The sequence below is a fragment of the Urocitellus parryii genome, chromosome 15, assembly GCF_045843805.1.
Source record: "Urocitellus parryii isolate mUroPar1 chromosome 15, mUroPar1.hap1, whole genome shotgun sequence".
NCBI lineage: Eukaryota > Metazoa > Chordata > Mammalia > Rodentia > Sciuridae > Urocitellus > Urocitellus parryii.
In genome coordinates, this window is record NC_135545.1 from 43,063,050 (window position 1) to 43,080,255 (window position 17,206).

At 49.3% G+C, this 17,206-nt stretch overlaps 2 protein-coding genes and 1 non-coding gene across 11 annotated transcripts in view; 2 read left to right on the forward strand and 1 right to left on the reverse strand.

Annotated features, from left to right (window-relative positions):
• Positions 1 to 285: 285 nt before the first annotated feature.
• Positions 286 to 13,601, forward strand: Pla2g15 (phospholipase A2 group XV). Of its 4 annotated transcripts, none has more exons than XM_026404510.1 (6): positions 286 to 500; positions 4,089 to 4,245; positions 8,895 to 9,013; positions 9,246 to 9,344; positions 9,742 to 9,966; positions 11,772 to 13,601. In XM_026404510.1, exons 1-6 carry the CDS (start codon positions 371 to 373, stop codon positions 12,281 to 12,283), a joined length of 1,242 nt encoding a protein of 413 aa, XP_026260295.1. In that variant the 5' UTR covers positions 286 to 370; the 3' UTR covers positions 12,284 to 13,601. The 4 variants fall into 4 exon arrangements, with proteins under 4 accessions (XP_026260295.1, XP_026260297.1, XP_026260296.1 ...); XM_026404512.2 differs by having other exon boundaries at positions 9,867 to 9,966; positions 11,772 to 11,975; XM_026404511.1 differs by lacking the exon at positions 9,742 to 9,966.
• On the reverse strand, positions 7,354 to 7,485 carry LOC113193761 (small nucleolar RNA SNORA51). The gene has a single exon (XR_003302182.1). It is a non-coding gene; the product is annotated as a small nucleolar RNA SNORA51 (small nucleolar RNA).
• A 2,087-nt stretch (positions 13,602 to 15,688) lies between the features above and the next one.
• Positions 15,689 to 17,206, forward strand: part of Slc7a6 (solute carrier family 7 member 6) — a 38,334-nt gene continuing 36,816 nt past the window's right edge. For 2 of the 6 annotated variants that reach the window (XM_077793204.1, XM_026404496.2), the window contains exon 1: positions 15,695 to 15,749. The gene's annotated coding sequence lies outside the window, so the exon portion shown is untranslated. Of the gene's footprint in view, positions 15,750 to 15,886; positions 15,946 to 17,206 lie in introns of those variants that run through there. The other 4 variants (XM_026404494.2, XM_026404498.2, XM_026404497.2 and 1 more) reach the window with 4 other exon arrangements.

A 17,206-nucleotide genomic window follows, 5' to 3' on the forward strand; every position in this document is an offset into this window, starting at 1 on the left:
CGTATCCTCGAGGTTTGGGAGGCTCCAGGATCTGGAAATGGGGGCTGCCCAGCGTGGACCTCCGATGGGTACGCACCGGGTGAGTTGGGTCGGCCGGGAAGATGGAGAGCCGGGAGCCCAGCGGCGCCTAGAAGGGCTGATCGATGCTCTCGGCACGCAGCGCGGTGGAGAGAGCCAACCCCTGGGTGGACAAGGGCGGGGCCGCGAGCTAGGGAGGGAGGGACGCGTCTGATGGCGAGTCGCTATTGGCAGGCTGTTTGCAGGAGGTGCCGCGGGCGGCGGGGTTAAGCTCTTAGCCACCGCCCCGGCCTAGGCACGAGCTCGGAACACTGAACCCGCACCTCGGACCTGCAGTCCGCCGCCGCACGCCATGGACCTACGCCTCTGTCCCTGCCGCAAGGCCCTGCTCCCGAGTGGCCTCCTGTTTGAACTGCTGCTGCTGCTGCTGCTGCTCTCGGACCCGGCGCTCCAGGCCCAACGTCACCCCCCAGTGGTGCTGGGTGAGGCGTGCGTCTGGTGGTGGGTCGGTCCAACTGGACTGGGAGAAACAGGGCCTCTCTCCGGTCTGCATCTAATAGTGAAATGGGGGATCGTCTTGGTATCCGTCTTGTCACCTGGGTCTGCCAGTCCACCACCCGCCATTCTGGGCAAGGGTGTGGTCAGCCTCTTACCATCTGCCCCTGGTTAAAAAAAAAAAAAAAGGGAGTGAGTGGGAGTGATGCCACCCGGTTGTCCACTCTATCAGCAGTCCCACAGCAGTGCCAAGTTTTGCTTCGCCCTATCCCTATTTTGTAGCTGGAAAGAGGCCGTTGGGCTCCACTCCTGGGGCTGGTGGGGGTGGGCAGGGTTGCCTCAGAGTTGGCCTCTCATTGGCCTTGGTCTGAACTAGCTGTTACTTTTAACCCCTCAAGCAGTCTGGTACCTTCCATGTTTCAAAGGGCACTGCTGGAAGCAAGGTATTTGGGGAGAAGATTGCTATTCTAGCTGGTCACCAAGCTCATTTTCCCTCACCCTCAACTTATCAAATGGATGGCAATGAGCCTGAGGGAGGAAGGCCTCAGGGAAACAGGATTACTGAAGACAGGGGAAAGGGTTGGGACAATAGTCATGGACAGGTGTCAGGGAACGTGCATGTACACTCACCCCTTCATGCATGTACAGTTAGACCAGGCTGTTGGGACTGGGTGACTTCCTTGATCACTCCCTCCTTGGTTTGAGGCCTGGCAACTACACAGGAACCAGTGTTTCCTTGTGTTGGTGGGCCAGGATTAAACCTCTCACTGGAGAGCCTTAGGTGTCTCCTTCAGCCCATATTTCCCATTTAGAGAGAGTGTGTCAGTGGCCTGCCCAGGACTCCAGGGAGCAGAGGCACACTGAGGCATACCTTACATACTGAGTTTGCTGCAGCCACCCCTCGTTTGCCCACCCACGCTTTTCTTTTCTTTTCTTTTAATTCATTTTTTTAGTTTTCGGTGGACATAACATCTTTGTATGTGGTGCTGAGGATCGAACCCGGGCCGCACGCATGCCAGGCGAGCGCGCTACCACTTGAGCCACATCCCCAGCCCCCCACCCATGCTTTTCTACTGGGGATATTTTAGTGGGAATGATGCAGACCACGGAAGAGTAGAGTTGATAGGCAGCAAGGTTTCAGGAGGCCCCAGTAGAAGTTCCAGGTCAAGAAATGCTCAGTCAGGTGTGGTGGAGCAAGCTTGTAATCACAGCTCGGGAGGCTGAGGCAGGAGGATTGCAAGTTCAAAGCCAGCCTCAGGAAAAGCGAGGTGCTAAGCAACTCAGTGAGACCCTGTCTCTAAATAAAATACATATAAGGGCTGAGGATGTGGCTCAGTGATCGAGTCTCCCTGAGTCCAATTCCCCAGGGGTATTCTGGGCCCAGATATACCTTGGAATTCGTGCTGTCTTGACCCTTTCTCCCCAACTTTCCAGAGTGGGACTAATAGTGACCCTCAGAGATGGAGTCTGCTGGGCAAGCCAACCTGGATGAGTAGGTGTCAGAGAAGGCTTCCTGGAGTATGATGGAGATCAAACAGGGAGATTCCTTCCAGGAAGAAGGAACTACAAATCAGGAGATAGGCAAACTCTGGCCTGGCTGGCTGGAATGTGTGATGGGGGAAGTGAATTGGGTAGGGCTCATGACCTGTTGGGTCATAGGGACTTTACCCTGGGGGTCACAAGAAGCCATGTGTGGGCTAGGGAGTTCTGAGAATGATGGGTGTGGCATTGGGAAGTATGTGGTTAACACAGACTTTTTGCCTGAATTGGTACTAACTGTACTCTAATTTGTCCAGTCCTTGCTTAAGTCAGCAAAGGAGCCTGAGCAGATAGAATATTAACCTGCCCATTTTCTCAGGGAATTGGGATGATAGTGTTAACTCAGACCCCTTGGCAGGCAGTGGTGGAGTTGACCTTGAGGATGAATCCTCTAGGGGTGGATGCCTAATTGGTGGAAGAGAGCAGAAGCCAGAGAAGTGGGAAGAAACTTTTTAGGCAAGCCATTCCCACCTTTCTGTTTCCTTATCTGTTAGGTGGGGATAAAGATAACCCCTCCCAAGGTTATTTGAGGCAAATAACCTTGTATGACTCTTATCCTAGTTCTAGGCCCTGGGGGTCTTAGGAAGTGGCCATTGCTATTTTTAGAGGCCTAATAGTCTGACCAGGGCAAAGGGTATCTGGGAAAAGCAGATCTGGTGACTTCCTCTTTCAGCCATTTCCCCCTTTGTTGGAGGCAGTAACCTGCCTAGTCCACAGGCGTATTTTCTTCATACTGGAGACTCCTTGCCTTTAGCACCCACATCATTAAAGGAAGTATCTTCAACCCTGAAAACACTGGAATGGTGCACAGGGAAGACACACCCTGTGCTGGGCTGGGTTCAGTCAGTAAGCAGTGAATGTCTGGGGCACGGAATGCTGGCTGTTCATCAGTGGTCAAGGCCTAAATGGAGCTGTATTTGGGAAGTGTTGAGCATGGCATGTGGGGGCAGGTGTGGCCTGAAAAGGTCAATAGGAGTAAATAGACTCTAAAGGGCATTGAATACTGGGCAGTAAAGCAATGGTGATAGGCTTAGGTGTCATAAAGGGTCCAGGGCTCAACTGTTTCTGTTGATGGCTTCCCTCTGACAACCCTACCTTAGACTGCCTTGTCTGGATTCAGTACAGTTGCCCCTGTGCTATCCTGTTTCCCACTTCTCTCTCAGGGAGAACAAGGCTGTCTGTGTGTGTGTGTGTGTGTGTGTGTGTGTGTGTCTTTTTTTTTTTTTTTTTTTTTTTGTAGCCTGGGATGACTTAAATAGAAGTTTAGGCCTTAAGGATTTCTATCTAATGACAGGGCTGTAGTCTTGGCCAAATTTTTTTAAAAAAATTAGTTTTAGATGGACACAATATTTTTATTTTACAGTTATGTTGTGCTGAGGATTGAATCCAGTGCCTCATGCATGCTAGGTGAGCACTGTACCACTGAGCCACAATCCCAGCCCAAATTTTAGGGATTTGAGAAAACTCAGAGGGTTCTCCAAGCTCCTTCTAGTCAGAGCTCTTATTTAGATCCATTAACTATAGAAACTAGAAAAAAAAGAAAAGAAACTCGGTATATGCTTGTGGGGGATGGTTCAGGTTAAGATCTTATTTGTCAGATGAGGAAACTGAAGCTTAGCAGGGGGAAGTGACTTTGCCCTAAAGCCCCTTCCAATAATCTGAATGGCCTAGGAGGAAGTTCCAGTGAAGATTTATTTTATCTGGAGTTTGGGAGAATGTTAGGGGCTTCCCCACAAACATGTCAGGCCTCTCCCAAGTTCTCCACAGAGTATGTACCCATAGGCTTTGTTTTGTGCTACTGTATGTGCCCTACAACAGTAATAGCTGATCTGCATGAAGGTGATACCCTGGCTTCTATATCAAGGTCCCTGCTTTCTGACTTTCCTGCCCTGTGCTTTAATTTGCAGAGTGGAACTGCAGAGGTCTGTCATTATGTCCATGGCTCTGCAGAGAGGAGGCAGTCCTGCTGTAGACTTGAAGGTTCTTGGGGGTCTCCAGCTTGCCAGAGTTCACAGATGTCCTTTGTACCCCCACAGTGCCTGGTGATTTGGGTAACCAATTGGAAGCAAAGCTGGACAAGCCCTCCGTAGTGCACTACCTTTGTTCCAAGAGGACCGACAGCTACTTCACTCTCTGGCTGAACCTCGAACTGCTGCTGCCTGTCATCATTGACTGCTGGATTGACAATATCAGGTGGGGGCTGGGGCACATGGACAGGTACCACTCACCCGTGGGGCCCAGGAAGGCCTTCAGAGTCCATTTCCTTCTCATCTCTATCTCAAGAGACCTTGAGGTCAGTGACCTCTCCCTCCCCAGGCCCTCAATCTGTTCTGATCTGGTCAGTCAGCCACCTCTGCACTCTGCTAGGAAGAACTCTCTTCCTCTTTCTGTTGCTCTTGTCCTTCCTCTCTCCAGTTTAGCCCTTACCCTTCAGACCTTACACATAGAGTTTCTATGCCTCGTCCAGCCCCTATCTATGGCTCTACTGTTCCCTTTGTCTGGGTCTTGGTCACAACTGCCTCTGTAGCTGCTTGTTCTTCCTAGGATGTGCTGTGTCTCCATGTCTTTGTACATGCTGTTTTTTCCACATGGAATTTACTTGTACACTTTCATCTGATAAATTCTCTCCCATTTACCCTTGAAAACCTGACCATAGTTCCTTTATGAAGTCTCTCCTGCCAATCCTTCCCCAGGCCGCATGAATGCTTCCTTTAACCATCAAGTGCCAAACTATGTTAAAAGGATGATTCCCCAAAATTAAATATAGGTACTGTACATTTTGTATACAGTCTTATGCCACATTCAATCCCAGACTGCATATGTAATGGTGGTTTCATAAGATTATAATGGAGCTAAAAAAATACTATCACTTAGTGATGTAACCATTTAACCTAATAATGAAATGTATTATGCATCTTTTATGGTGGTGCTGGTGTAAATAACCCAGTACATAATACTTTGGGGGGGGGGGCGTGGGTACTGGGGATTGAACTCAGGGGCACTGGACCACTGAGTCCCAGCCCTATTTTGTATCTCATTTAGAGACAGGGTCTCACCTCGTTTTTGCTGAGGCTGGCTTGAACTTGTGGTCCTCCTGCCTCAGCTTCCAGAGTCACATAATACTTGATAATAATAGTAAACCAGGAGCTGGGGTTGTGGCTCAGGAAGAGCGCTTGTCTAGCATGCGTAAAGCACTGGGTTTAATCCTCAGCACCATGTGAAAAAAAAAATGTATTGTTTCCACCTACAACTAAAAATTTAAAAATATGAAAAAAATAATAATAGTAAACCACTATATTACTGATCTATGTATTTACTTATACAATATTTTGTTATTTTAGAGTGTACTCATACTTATTAAAAGAAAGGGGGGGTTACTGCCAAATACTATGCCATGTTGATACACTCTATGATGTTGCTTTAGTTAGCTTTTTTGTTGCTGTAACCAAAAGACCTGGAAAGAACAATTAGAGGAGGAAAAGTTTATTTTGGCGCTCATAGTTTCAGAGGTCTCAGCTCATAGATAGCTGACTCCATTGCTCTTGGCCTGAGGTGGAAGTGTGTGGTGGAAGAAAGTAGCGGGGAGTATGGCACCAGGAAGCAGAGAGATAGAGAGTGCTCTAGGGCTGGGGATGTGGCTCAAGTGGTAGCGAGCTCACCTGGCATGTGTGTGGCCCAGATTCGATCCTCAGCACCACATACCAACAAAGATGTTGTGTCCACCGAAAACTAAAAAAAAATAAATATTAAAAAAGAGAGAGAGAGAGAGAGAGTGCTCTACTCAGAAGGGACAAAATATATACCTGGGGGCTGGGATTCTAGCTCAGTGATAGAGCACTTGCCTAGCACGTATGAGACACTAGGTTCAATTCTCAGCAGTACATAAAAAAATAAAGATATGTGTCCGTCTACAACTAAAAAGTTAAAAAAAAAAAAAAAAATATATATATATATATATATATATATATATATATTAGGTTATGCTTATGACCTAATCAGTTCACCTCTGAAATTTGTTGCATTGCCTCATATGTGAGCTTTCTAGGGATAACTCATATATAATCATAACAGATCACACAATGAAATTGCCAAATGACCCATTTCTCAGAATGTTTTGGTACTGGGCATTGATTCTCCTGCCTCAGCCTCTCAAGTCACTGGTTTACAGGTGAGTACCACCACACTAAGCAACGAGTGCTGTTTTTAAACTTACTTTCCAGGGACTGGAGGTTTGGCTAGTAAGTGTTTCCCTGACCTGTACAAGGTCCTGGGTTCCATCCTCAACACCTCAAAACAAGACTAAGATTTTCTTAGTTCTGGACTAAGGAAATCTGGAAACTCAAAAAAGTTACAAAATTGACTACTCCCTCAGCTAATAAGTGGCAAAATCAGAATTCAAACTCAGAAATTGTGTGACTCCAGGTTAATGTTCTATCCCACAATGACTTCCCTGAGGGCAGGGATTATAACTGTCTTTATAGCAGTAGAAGCAAGAACACTCATGCTCAATAAACTTTCACGAATTTAAAGTTTTCCCCAGATACCTACTGGCTACTTCTCCAGGTACCCTGTTTTCCCTGTTTATGTTGCCTGCTTTGTTCACTATTTTTTCCTCAGTGTCTGATTTGTGTGTGATCAGGGTTATTTCTGGGCTGTTGATCTTCATTTCTATTTTTGTACTGAAGACATGGCCTTAGGTACTGCCAACTGGAGGCGTGCGCGGTTACTGAGAGGGGCTTGTCTGCCTTTGTTGAGCCTCTGACCTGTTTAGATTTTTAAACAAAACTGCTTTGGTTTCTTTTTTATTTTTTTTTTCCCCTTTGGATGCCAGGGATTGAACTCAGGGGCACTCAACTACTGAGCCACATCCCCAGCCCTTTTGTATTTTATTTAGATACAGGGTCTCACCAAGTTGCTTAGCACCTTGCTTTTGCTGAGGCTGGCTTTGAACTCATGATCCTCCTGTCTCAGCTGGCTGAACCACTGGGATTATAGGCATGTTCACCACTCCTGGCTGATTTTCTTGTTTCTTTAATTTTTTTTTAGTTGTTGATGGACCTTTATTTTATTATTTATTTTATATATATTGCTGAGAATCAAACCCAGTGCCTCACACATGCTAGGCAAATGCTTTACCACTGAGCTACAACCCCAGCCCCTGCTTTGATTTTCTAGAACAATTTTCTGCACTTTGTTGGATGGCTTTTGGGATAATCTATAGAATGAGGAGAATGGGCCCCTAGGACCTATTATTTGGGTCAGTGCTGGGGATCTTGTCAGCTTTTTGTGATCCCTGTCCCCCAACATCCCCCCATTCATAATATAGGCCAGGTACAAGGCCTGGGCTGAGGTATATAGAGGACAGGTTTACTCTTCTTCCACTTTGTATACAGTCGGTGTAAGAATACAGCCTGTGGTAAGTACCAGAAAGCCTCTGTGGCTGATCTTTGAGGGGGTGGGTGGTAACTTCACATTTTCTTGGGCAACAAGGCCACAGTAGGAGTCCTAGCCTGGCACAAGAGTTTTCTTCTATCTTGCCCCCAACCCCACGTTCCCATCATTCCTCTAAGCCTTCCCAGCTCCCTACCTGAAGCAGAGGGTAGAGCAGCCATGTATTCAGTCCTGAAGTGGGGGGTCCCTCGTGTCTGGTTCTGTATTGCACTGTAGCTATAGAAATTATCTATATCAATAGAAAATTAACAAAAGCAACTGGCATGTATGTCATGGTTTTAGGAGATTGTTGGCCAAATCCTGTGTGTTATAGTCACTGGCAGGTGAAATATAGATATATGCAATATATATCTACCCATCTGTATATCTCCATCCATCTATATCCTTGGGATACTAAGCAAGTCATTTGAACATGGTTCATTCTTGTCTTCTGTTGATGGTATGATTGGGATGAGGCTGGCTACTGGGTCTAATGCCTAAAGCAAGAGGGACCCAGCTATACCCACATGAGTCTGCACAAGGCTTTTCTTCTGTCCCTTTATCTAGCCATGACATTCCTCTGGGTTTTTGTCTACCTTCCTATACTCCCACCCTCCTAGCAGCTACAGTCATAAGGCCCTGAGGTAGGGTCCCTGTCTGATTCCGTTATGTGCTATACTCACCATCTCTTTTGCCCTGTGATGCATTGTTGGGTGGCAAGAGCTAGATCTACAGGGAGGGAGTGATGGGAGCTTGCAAGATGGGCTGCTTTCTGGAGTCAAGAGTGAAGTTCACAGCAGAGCTAGGACTGGCACTTCCTTCTGGCTGGTCCAGGACCTCATTCTAGGGTGAATGACATTAGAGGGAAGGGAATTTTGCTTTGACATGAGTCCTGTGGTCAATCTTTGGTGTAAGCCTCAGTGAGGGATTCTTGTTTGGATGTGGTTTTTTTTTTTTTTTAATATTTATTTTTTAGTTGTAGGAGGACACAATATCTTTATTTCATTTTTTTTTTTTAATGTGGTGCTGGGGTTCGAATCTAGTGTCTTATGCATGCTAGACAAGCACACTACCCCCCTGCCACAACCTCAGCCCCCTGGATGTGGTTATTCTGATCCATGCTTTATAAACATGCTTTGTTACTTTTTGGTCTCTTTTTTTTAGATCTAACTAAACCCTGGGGATGAGAAGGGAGTATGACTCAGGTCCCCATATCAGTTTCCTCATTTTGTTTTTTGGTGCTAAGGTTCAAACACAGGGCCTTGTGTGTGCTGAGCAAGCCAGGCTTTCTTATGGTAGTTGGAGATTTAGCTCTGCCATTGAGCCATATCTTCTGCCCCACAGGGCAGTATTGGGACACACCAAGCTTAATGTTATCTCTGGATCACCAGATCACTATTCTCTCCCAACAGGCTGATTTACAACAGAACATCCCGGGCCACCCAGTTTCCTGATGGTGTGGACGTGCGTGTCCCTGGTTTTGGGAAGACCTTCTCATTGGAGTTCCTGGACCCCAGCAAAAGCAGTGTGGGTATGTAGCTCCTGGGGCTGGGGCTAGAGCCTTTGCTGGACTCCTCAAGTTGGAGGAACCCCACTGGTTTGAAGGGGTAACCTGTGAGCTATCTCTGATCAGTGTGGGCACAGAGCTCTATACTCCTCCTCCAGAGATCCATTTGGGAGACATCACAGTTTTTGTGTCAGTAGTGGTGTGGGTGTCTGGTGCTAGCTGTACCTTCTCTAATCTTGCATATTTTTGTCTATAGGTTCCTATTTCCACACCATGGTGGAGAGCCTTGTAGGCTGGGGCTACACACAGGGTGAAGATGTCCGAGGGGCCCCCTATGACTGGCGCCGAGCCCCAAGTAAGAAGTCACCCTCATTCCTTCCTCAAGGTTCTGGGAGGTGGGCAGAAGGCAATCATGGCTGCCATAGGTCTTGAGCTCTCAGCCCTGGGCTCTCCCCTATCTCTGGGCCCCTGTGGTCACACCTATACCCCTGGTCAATCTTGTCCTATTCTTCCCCATCCCTTATCCCAGGACCTCTGGGCCTCTGAACCCTTGGGAGGGTTGATAGATAAGACTGACGGGAAAAGGGGCCCCTTTGTCCTCCCTTTATAGAAGCTGGTGGGGAACCAGACTGCTTCCATTTGGGTTTTAGCACTCTCCCCACCCTCTAGTCCTGGGTCTGGCCTGAAGAATGGTCAGTGGTGCAAGCCCCAGGACCCTTCCTGCCTGACCCCTGCTTGGCTCTGGCCTGCAGATGAAAACGGGCCCTACTTCCTGGCCCTCCGAGAGATGATCGAGGAGATGTACCAGCTGTATGGGGGCCCTGTGGTACTGGTTGCCCACAGTATGGGCAACATGTACACACTCTACTTTCTGCAGCGGCAACCACAGGCCTGGAAGGACAAGTATATCCGTGCTTTTGTGTCACTGGGAGCTCCCTGGGGGGGCGTGGCCAAGACCCTGCGCGTCCTGGCCTCAGGTAAGACCTACCTGGCCCAGTGTGGGTGGCTAGTCCCAGGAATGACTCCTTTCTCTCCTTCCTGCTAGGCCAACACCCTTCATGTCACTTCCTTGGTTCAGTGCCTTTCTTTCTCCAGAGCAACATTCCTTTTCAAATATCTTTTTTTTTTTTTTCTAAAAGAGGATCTAATACTACTACTAATTTCACATCTTTAATTGATAGCCCTTGTAATCTGTATTTCTCACACCTTGTATTTGGAGAGGCACAACTGCTGGCCTCACAGCCACTTGCATGTACATATACACCACAAACATATACGTGCACACACATTGCTAGGTCTGGCTGCTGAACTTTTTTTGTCTCAAATGTCTTCTCATTCTCCCTCGCCTGCATCCCCACTTCTTCATCTTCACCTGTGCTCCTGAGGAGGAAGACTGGACCACCATTTCCTGTTTATGAGTTGTACCTCCATCTGTGGGCAGGGGGGAGCCTCTGTGGGTAATGCAGGGAGGAAGCAGGTGCAGATCTGGCTGGGCCTGCTTGTCTTGGCAGTTGGGAAAGTCACCACCTTGTTGGTTCCTCCGTAATCCACTTGCCTTTTTATGACTGTCAGAACTTTCTAGTTGTAGCCATGACTGTCAGAACTTTCTAGTTCCTGCTTTAGGAAGAAGTTTCTCTCCCTTTGCCAGGACTGTGTGGGAGCCCTGAGGACCTTCACTTTGGGGACTGAGCCAGGACCATGCCAGGCTTCCTCCAGTCATTAGCACTGTCTGACTGCCTGGTCAACTATTCATTATGATTGGGTCAGGCCCAGCGCCTGTCTCAGCGACCTGAGTTGTCTGGATAATGAGGTCATGACTCAGACATTCAGGACTGGGTGCCATGATGGAGTTCAGGCCCCAGCCCATTTCAGAGTTTCTTCCTTTTCCTCAGATGCTAGAAAATTGTCAGCACTGGCAGTCCAGGAGTAGGGGGTGGGATGTGGGAAGGTGAACCCCTAGGGGCATCCCTTTCCTCAGAATCTTATAGAAGTCCACAGCAGGCAGAGCTAAGGTCATATGGTTTCTGTTTTCAGATATTGTGGCCCCTGTCTCCAAGTTCAGGTCACCCCTAGAGGTCTCACTGGCTGATGGGTGTGTTTGTGGTGTTACATTCCAGTAGGTGAAGGTCTGACTCTGTCTGTAGCTTCCCCTCCTGCCCTGTCTTCAATAATCATGGCCACCAGATCAGTGCACAGGCAGGTAGGTGGGATGAGATCAGGCTGGCTGAATTCTGTTCTGAGCTTAGGAAGAAAACAACATGTACATAGTTCAATGTGATAGAGAGGACCTATTGCTTCACCTTAGACAAAGCCAGTGCCCACAGGTGTGGTGATAACATGTTTGGAGGAGGGTACCAGTTACAGGTGAGGAATAAAATAAATCACTAGGAAGAAGGGGAGATGGTGTATTGCCTAAATCCCTTGTGAGGAAATGCAAAAGAAACAAAACAAACAACAACAAAAACAAACAAAACAAAAAAACCCCACAAAGCTTGGATTCGCTTCCTAAATAATTGTAGCAAAAATAAAGGAAAATAATATCTTAGCTACTTGGGAGGCTGAGGCAGGAGAATCAAAGGTTTAAGGGTTGGGATTGTGGCCCAGTGGTAGAGCGCTGGCCTAGCACGCGCAAGACCCGGGTTTGATCCTCAGCACCACATAAAAATAAAGGCATTGTGTTGTGTCTATTGCCTGGGATCCAGCAGAGGACATGATCCTGAACCTGCTGCCCATCCTATTTGTGTTCATCAGCACAGAACTGATTGAAGTCCTCTCCCTGCAGGAGACAACAACCGCATCCCTGTCATTGGGCCTCTGAAGATCCGGGAGCAGCAGCGGTCTGCAGTCTCCACCAGTTGGCTACTGCCCTACAATCATACCTGGTCACCTGAGAAGGTGTTTGTACACACACCTACAACCAACTACACACTGCGAGATTATCAACGGTTCTTCCAGGACATTGGTTTTGAAGATGGCTGGCTCATGCGGCAGGACACAGAGGGGCTGGTTGAAGCCATGGTGCCACCTGGTGTGCAGCTGCACTGCCTTTATGGCACTGGTGTCCCCACACCAGACTCCTTCTACTATGAGAACTTCCCTGATCGCGACCCTAAAATCTGCTTTGGTGATGGCGATGGCACTGTGAACTTGGAGAGTGTCCTGCAGTGCCAGGCCTGGCACAACCTCCAGGAGCACCAAGTGTCATTGCAGGAGCTACCAGGCAGTGAGCACATTGAGATGCTATCCAATGCCACTACCCTGGCCTATCTGAAACGTGTGCTCCTTGGGCCCTGATTTCTGTGCCAGGCAGGGCTGCTGAATGGCTTGGCCATGGGGTTTCCCCCAGTCTCTGGGACTGTCATCAAGCTCCTGGGTCTTGGGCTTTGGATTATCTGCCTTGAGAAAGTACTGTTTCTTATCCTTCCTCTATGGTAGTGAAGAAGGAGAAAATAAGCATGGACTCAAGGGACACTTATAGAAAGAATGCTGCTGCTGTTGGATTTGTTGTGACCTCAGAAATGGGCTCTGCGGGGTGGATTGGTTGGTACCTGGCCCCAATCTCCAACTTGGGGGTCATACATTCCTTCTACCCCTATGGCCTTTCCAAACTTGACCACTGGCCCTTGGACTTCCTGTGAGAGATGTTACTTAGCAATGGTCCCTGCCCCCACAGGTCCCAGGGTGACCCTTTTCACATGCTGGCCTCAAGTAGGCCTGCTGTTGGCCATGGGTGGCTGGAGCTGCTGGCTTCCCTGTGGCCTCACTGGTAGACACAGTGGCCTGACTTCAGGCCATGGGGTAGGCTTCATGGGGTAGCCTGGTACCCCCTGCAGGCAGGGGCAATTTGTTTTGTTTTCCATGGTTCCCAGATCCAGGGGCATATACTCCACTCCTACCTCTCACCTCCAGGAGCAGCCTACTCTGGATCAGGCAGCAGATGCTCCCTCAGTTTTGGGGGCTATGTCCCAGAAGTCCTGATCCCCTTGGTTGTGCTGTGTCAGTCCTAGTATTGAAGCTGGTTCCCTTGGCTCTGGGACTGTGGTTCAAGGAGAGCTGTGCCCAGTGCCATGACCTTTTAGGGAACTGAAGGAAGCAACCATGGTTGCTCAGAGCTGCCTTGAGGTGCCCTCTTGCAAACCCTACCACCACATTACCATCCTGCTAGGGTCTCTTAGAACCTAGCTGGGCTGGCACAGGGCTGAGAGGTAGTGGGTTTCTGACCCACTGCCCAGCACCTCCTCCCAGGAAGCTGAATGGTATTTAGTTTCCAGGGTCTAGCCCAGAGACTTGAGAGCCAGGAGCCTAGGGCCCATCTAGGGGTTTTCTGTCTGCCCCAGGGATGCTATATGGTCTCCTGTGATAGCTGGGATGGAGAATCTGGACCTGCCTAATGGCAGTGGGTGCCAAATGGGCATGTGGCTATAGGCTGAGATCTAGGTCCAAAGCCACCTTCAGGCTGGTCTGCATTGTTGTACCACCAGATTTCACAATTCTAGATTTTCCATGTTGTACACATGTCCAGCATCTGTCTCTTCCTTTATTCCTGGGTGGTGATCCCTGTATGGGGCTCTGAGCAGGCTGTATCTAGATACTGGCAATAAAAATATTCTGAATGCTGTAAAGTGTCCTGGACTACTCTGAGCATGAGAAGAGGGAGGTTATGGAAGTGTGTGGACAACTAGAGAGGCAGGTTATCAGGGACTGAACCTTAACTTTGGGACAGAGACTGAGGGAAGCAGAGAGGCTAGGCTGAGACTGGTATAGGCAAAGAGAGATGGGACCAAACGGTAGAGAGGAAACATACATAGGGATGGGGTCCCAGACTGAACCTGGTACTGGAAAGCCTGGGGCCAATAAGGTTGATAGGAGCCCCAGTTCCTGTCTCACAGAACCCCTCAGCCTACACTCCAGACTTTGATACAGTGTTGGCCACTAGAAGGCGCTCACGCCCTCTCAGGACTAACTATAGTACCATGTTAGTAGGACTTGGATAAAAGGGGTGACCCAGAGAGGGGATGAAGATACCTGGGAATACACAGACCAGCTGCAGAACTGCCCTCTGTAAAAGGATGACAAATCCCAGCTCTACCAGTTCCCGTCAGGTAGCCTGGGCAGCCTTGTGGCCCTCCTCAGTCTGTTTCCTGGGCTAAATAAATATATCCTGCAGGGGGGTGCTGTGAAGCACTGATAGTGTTGGAGAATATCTGATTGAGTCCCTGGTGCCGTGGGCTTTCAGTTGATGGGTTGCTTGTGACACAGCAAAGCCAGAGGTTTGGAAGCCAGCAGGTTTACGTATGCAATTGTTGCAAGGACAAGTGGACTGGCTGCTACCAAGTTTCAAAAGTGTCCAGAACTGTCCCTCTGCCTGGCCAGAGAGGCTGGAGGAGCTGGTCCTGGAGGTAAAGGGTCAGATGTACTAACCCAAATATGTATATATAGTCCTTTATACTTATGGAAGTTGTTCTAAGCAGAGGACAAAAGAAGTTAGCATTATCAAGGGCTCCTCAGACTGTCATCCCAGGCCTATGGGTGGGTAGGACAGGGAATGGAAAAGGTTTTTTTGGGGGGAGGGGGCGGTACCGGGGATTGAACTCACAGGTACTCAATCATAGAGTCACATTCCCCACCCCTATTTTGTATTTTATTTAGAGACAGGGCCTCAATCAGTTGCTTAATACCTTGATGTTGCTGAGGCTGGCTTTGAATTTGTGCTCCTGCTGTCTCAGCCTCCCACTTGCAGCTGTTCAGAGGAAATGGAAAAGTTTTTAGGGGAGGCTCAAAGTTATTACAATCTGTATTTTAGGATCATTTCTTATCCTGCATAGATGGGTTAGAGCAGGATAGGGATTGGGAGGCTATTGTAGCCCAGAAGAAAAGCAATGCTTGTAGCCTTGGGGACAGAGAGGATGAAGAGATCAGGTGCTGCTGGACCACTAGGTGGAGGGGAGCAAGCATCTGAGTGTAGTCTGGAGCTAGAGGATGTGCAGTTGTCAACATACAACTGGGAGAAATGAATGAATGACCCAGTAGATTCATTGCCTGAGGTAGACAGGAAACCAAAGGGGAGGGCCCAGGAGCCCATGAGGTCAGGAGGAGAGGGAGAGGACAGAAGGATGCAACTCATCAAAGAGGGGCACCACCAGGGTTGGGCAGAAAGAGGACAGAGCCATGGGGGTGGGGGGCCAGATTTTGCTAAGGGAGCCGGCAGTGACTGTGTCTGCCAAGGCCTCAGTGATTTGAGTCTGAGCAAAGTGTGCAAGGACAAGTCCTGGGTTGTGCCTGTTGGGAGCTCTTTAAGTGAACTGTTTGACTCTTTGGATGTGGGGTCCCCCAGCTAAGGACCAGATGGGAACAAGGTATGCGGGCCCTCTACAGCTCCGAATTGTAGCATCCGGGTGAATGTGGAGCCCCCCACCCCCCCAGGCTTCCTGTGACTGCATGCAGGGTCTGTAAGTGACCATCCAAGACAAGGGTGGCTGGGCCCAACTCAAGGTCCACACCAGTCTCGACGCGGTAGGCTGGGGGCAGCCCAGGAATCTGCACGTAGGGGCCGGGCCCGGGATCGTGGATGCCGCGGCATTGTCTGGGGCCCGGAAGCGACGCCGCCAGAGGCTGCGGCGAAGAGCCCTGTCCCGACGTAGCGCGCGCTGTCGCGATCCGGTGGCGGGTGACGTGGCGGGAGCGGGGGCGGGGCCTGAGCGGCCCCTGCGGCCGTGCGGCTGGGCGACCGAGCATCCTGGCGGCGCCTGGCCACCGAGAGGTAACGGGCCGGGCTGCGGGCCGGGGAGCTGGAGCGCGGGGACGCAGGGACGCGGGGCGTAGGGCGGGGAGGGGCAGGGACCGCCTCCCGCGGGGCTGAACCCTCCGTGCTGCCGCCGCCGCCGCCGCCGCGTGCTGGATGCCGGCCGGAAACTGCGCGGGGCGGGCCGCAGCCGCGTGAGGGTGACGCTGTGAGTGTAAGAGGGACCTGGAGCTTGAGGGTGACGCCAGGAGTTCGGGAGACCCTGAGTGTACGACTGAGTGTGTGAGAAAGACTGTGTGTGTGTGTGTGTGTGTGTGTGTGTGTGTGTGAGAGAGAGAGAGAGAGAGAGAGGAGACCCCTAGGGTCTGGTGTTGCCTTTGTGAGTGTGCGAGACCCTGAGGTAGGGTCTTTTAAGTTGAGAAAAACCACGGGTGTGAGAGAGCCTTCGTGGGTGTGTGAGGGAGAGATCGTGAGGGTGAGAGACTAGGAATAAGTTGTTCCGAGAGAGAGAGACGCCGATTGTGAGAAACAACCTGTGCTGTGTGACACGTTGAGCGAGTAAAGGTCCGAGGGTGCAAGGACGGAAGTGTGCGAAGGCGGGAACCACGCTTCTGGGGTTGCTTCAACCCTTGCCTGGAGGTCAGGGCTTGGAGCGCTGTGATATTGGAGCTCGGGAACAGGATGCTCCCGTTATTAATGGTTCCTCTGAGTGTCTCTATATCCTGTCATCTCATTTGACCAGCTCGTGTCATAACTGTCAGGAGATATTTGTGAAACATTTTGAAAATTCTCCACTGAGCGCTAAGCCAACAGCCTGGTCATCATGTTGTGTAATGGTCAGTATAAATAGGAGTCAACATCTAATTTAACAGATGTCTTGGAGAACCTCTCGTGGGCACTGGTCTATGTACGTGGTGACACAAATTAAAAAGAACTCAGTCTCTGCCCTTGATGGAGAAAAAAATGGCCCACTTGGCTAGCTAATGTAGCAGCAAGGTAGCAGAATATGCTAAGCCATCTGGTGCCTTATTCCCCGATTTAAGATCTAGGAGAGCAGGCTGACTGCTTCCTGGGGTCATTTTGCCTCTTTTTACCTGGTGGGGCTCTTCAGGAAACTGCCCATGCTGCCTACATTTTTCAGGTCCCATTGTGGTTGTACACTGATGGCTTTTGCTTCCTGACTTTGGTCTCAGGGTTGTTATTTGTGTTGTTATATTTGATTTTCTTTTCCTGGCAAATATGTGGAAAACCGCAAGCCTGATTTTTTTTTTCCTTATCTTGTTCATTTCTACCTCCTCCCTTTATCTGGCTGTGAGCATATTTTTATTGAACACCAAAAGTGTATACCAGATATGTGATTCATCTTCCCTGTATTTAAAATTTTTTTTTGCCATGTTGAGGATCAAATGGAACTTCTTGAGAGAGGAAATTTCCTGACCTCTGTGTTTCCTGCTGCAGTCTCTAGGATATGGAGA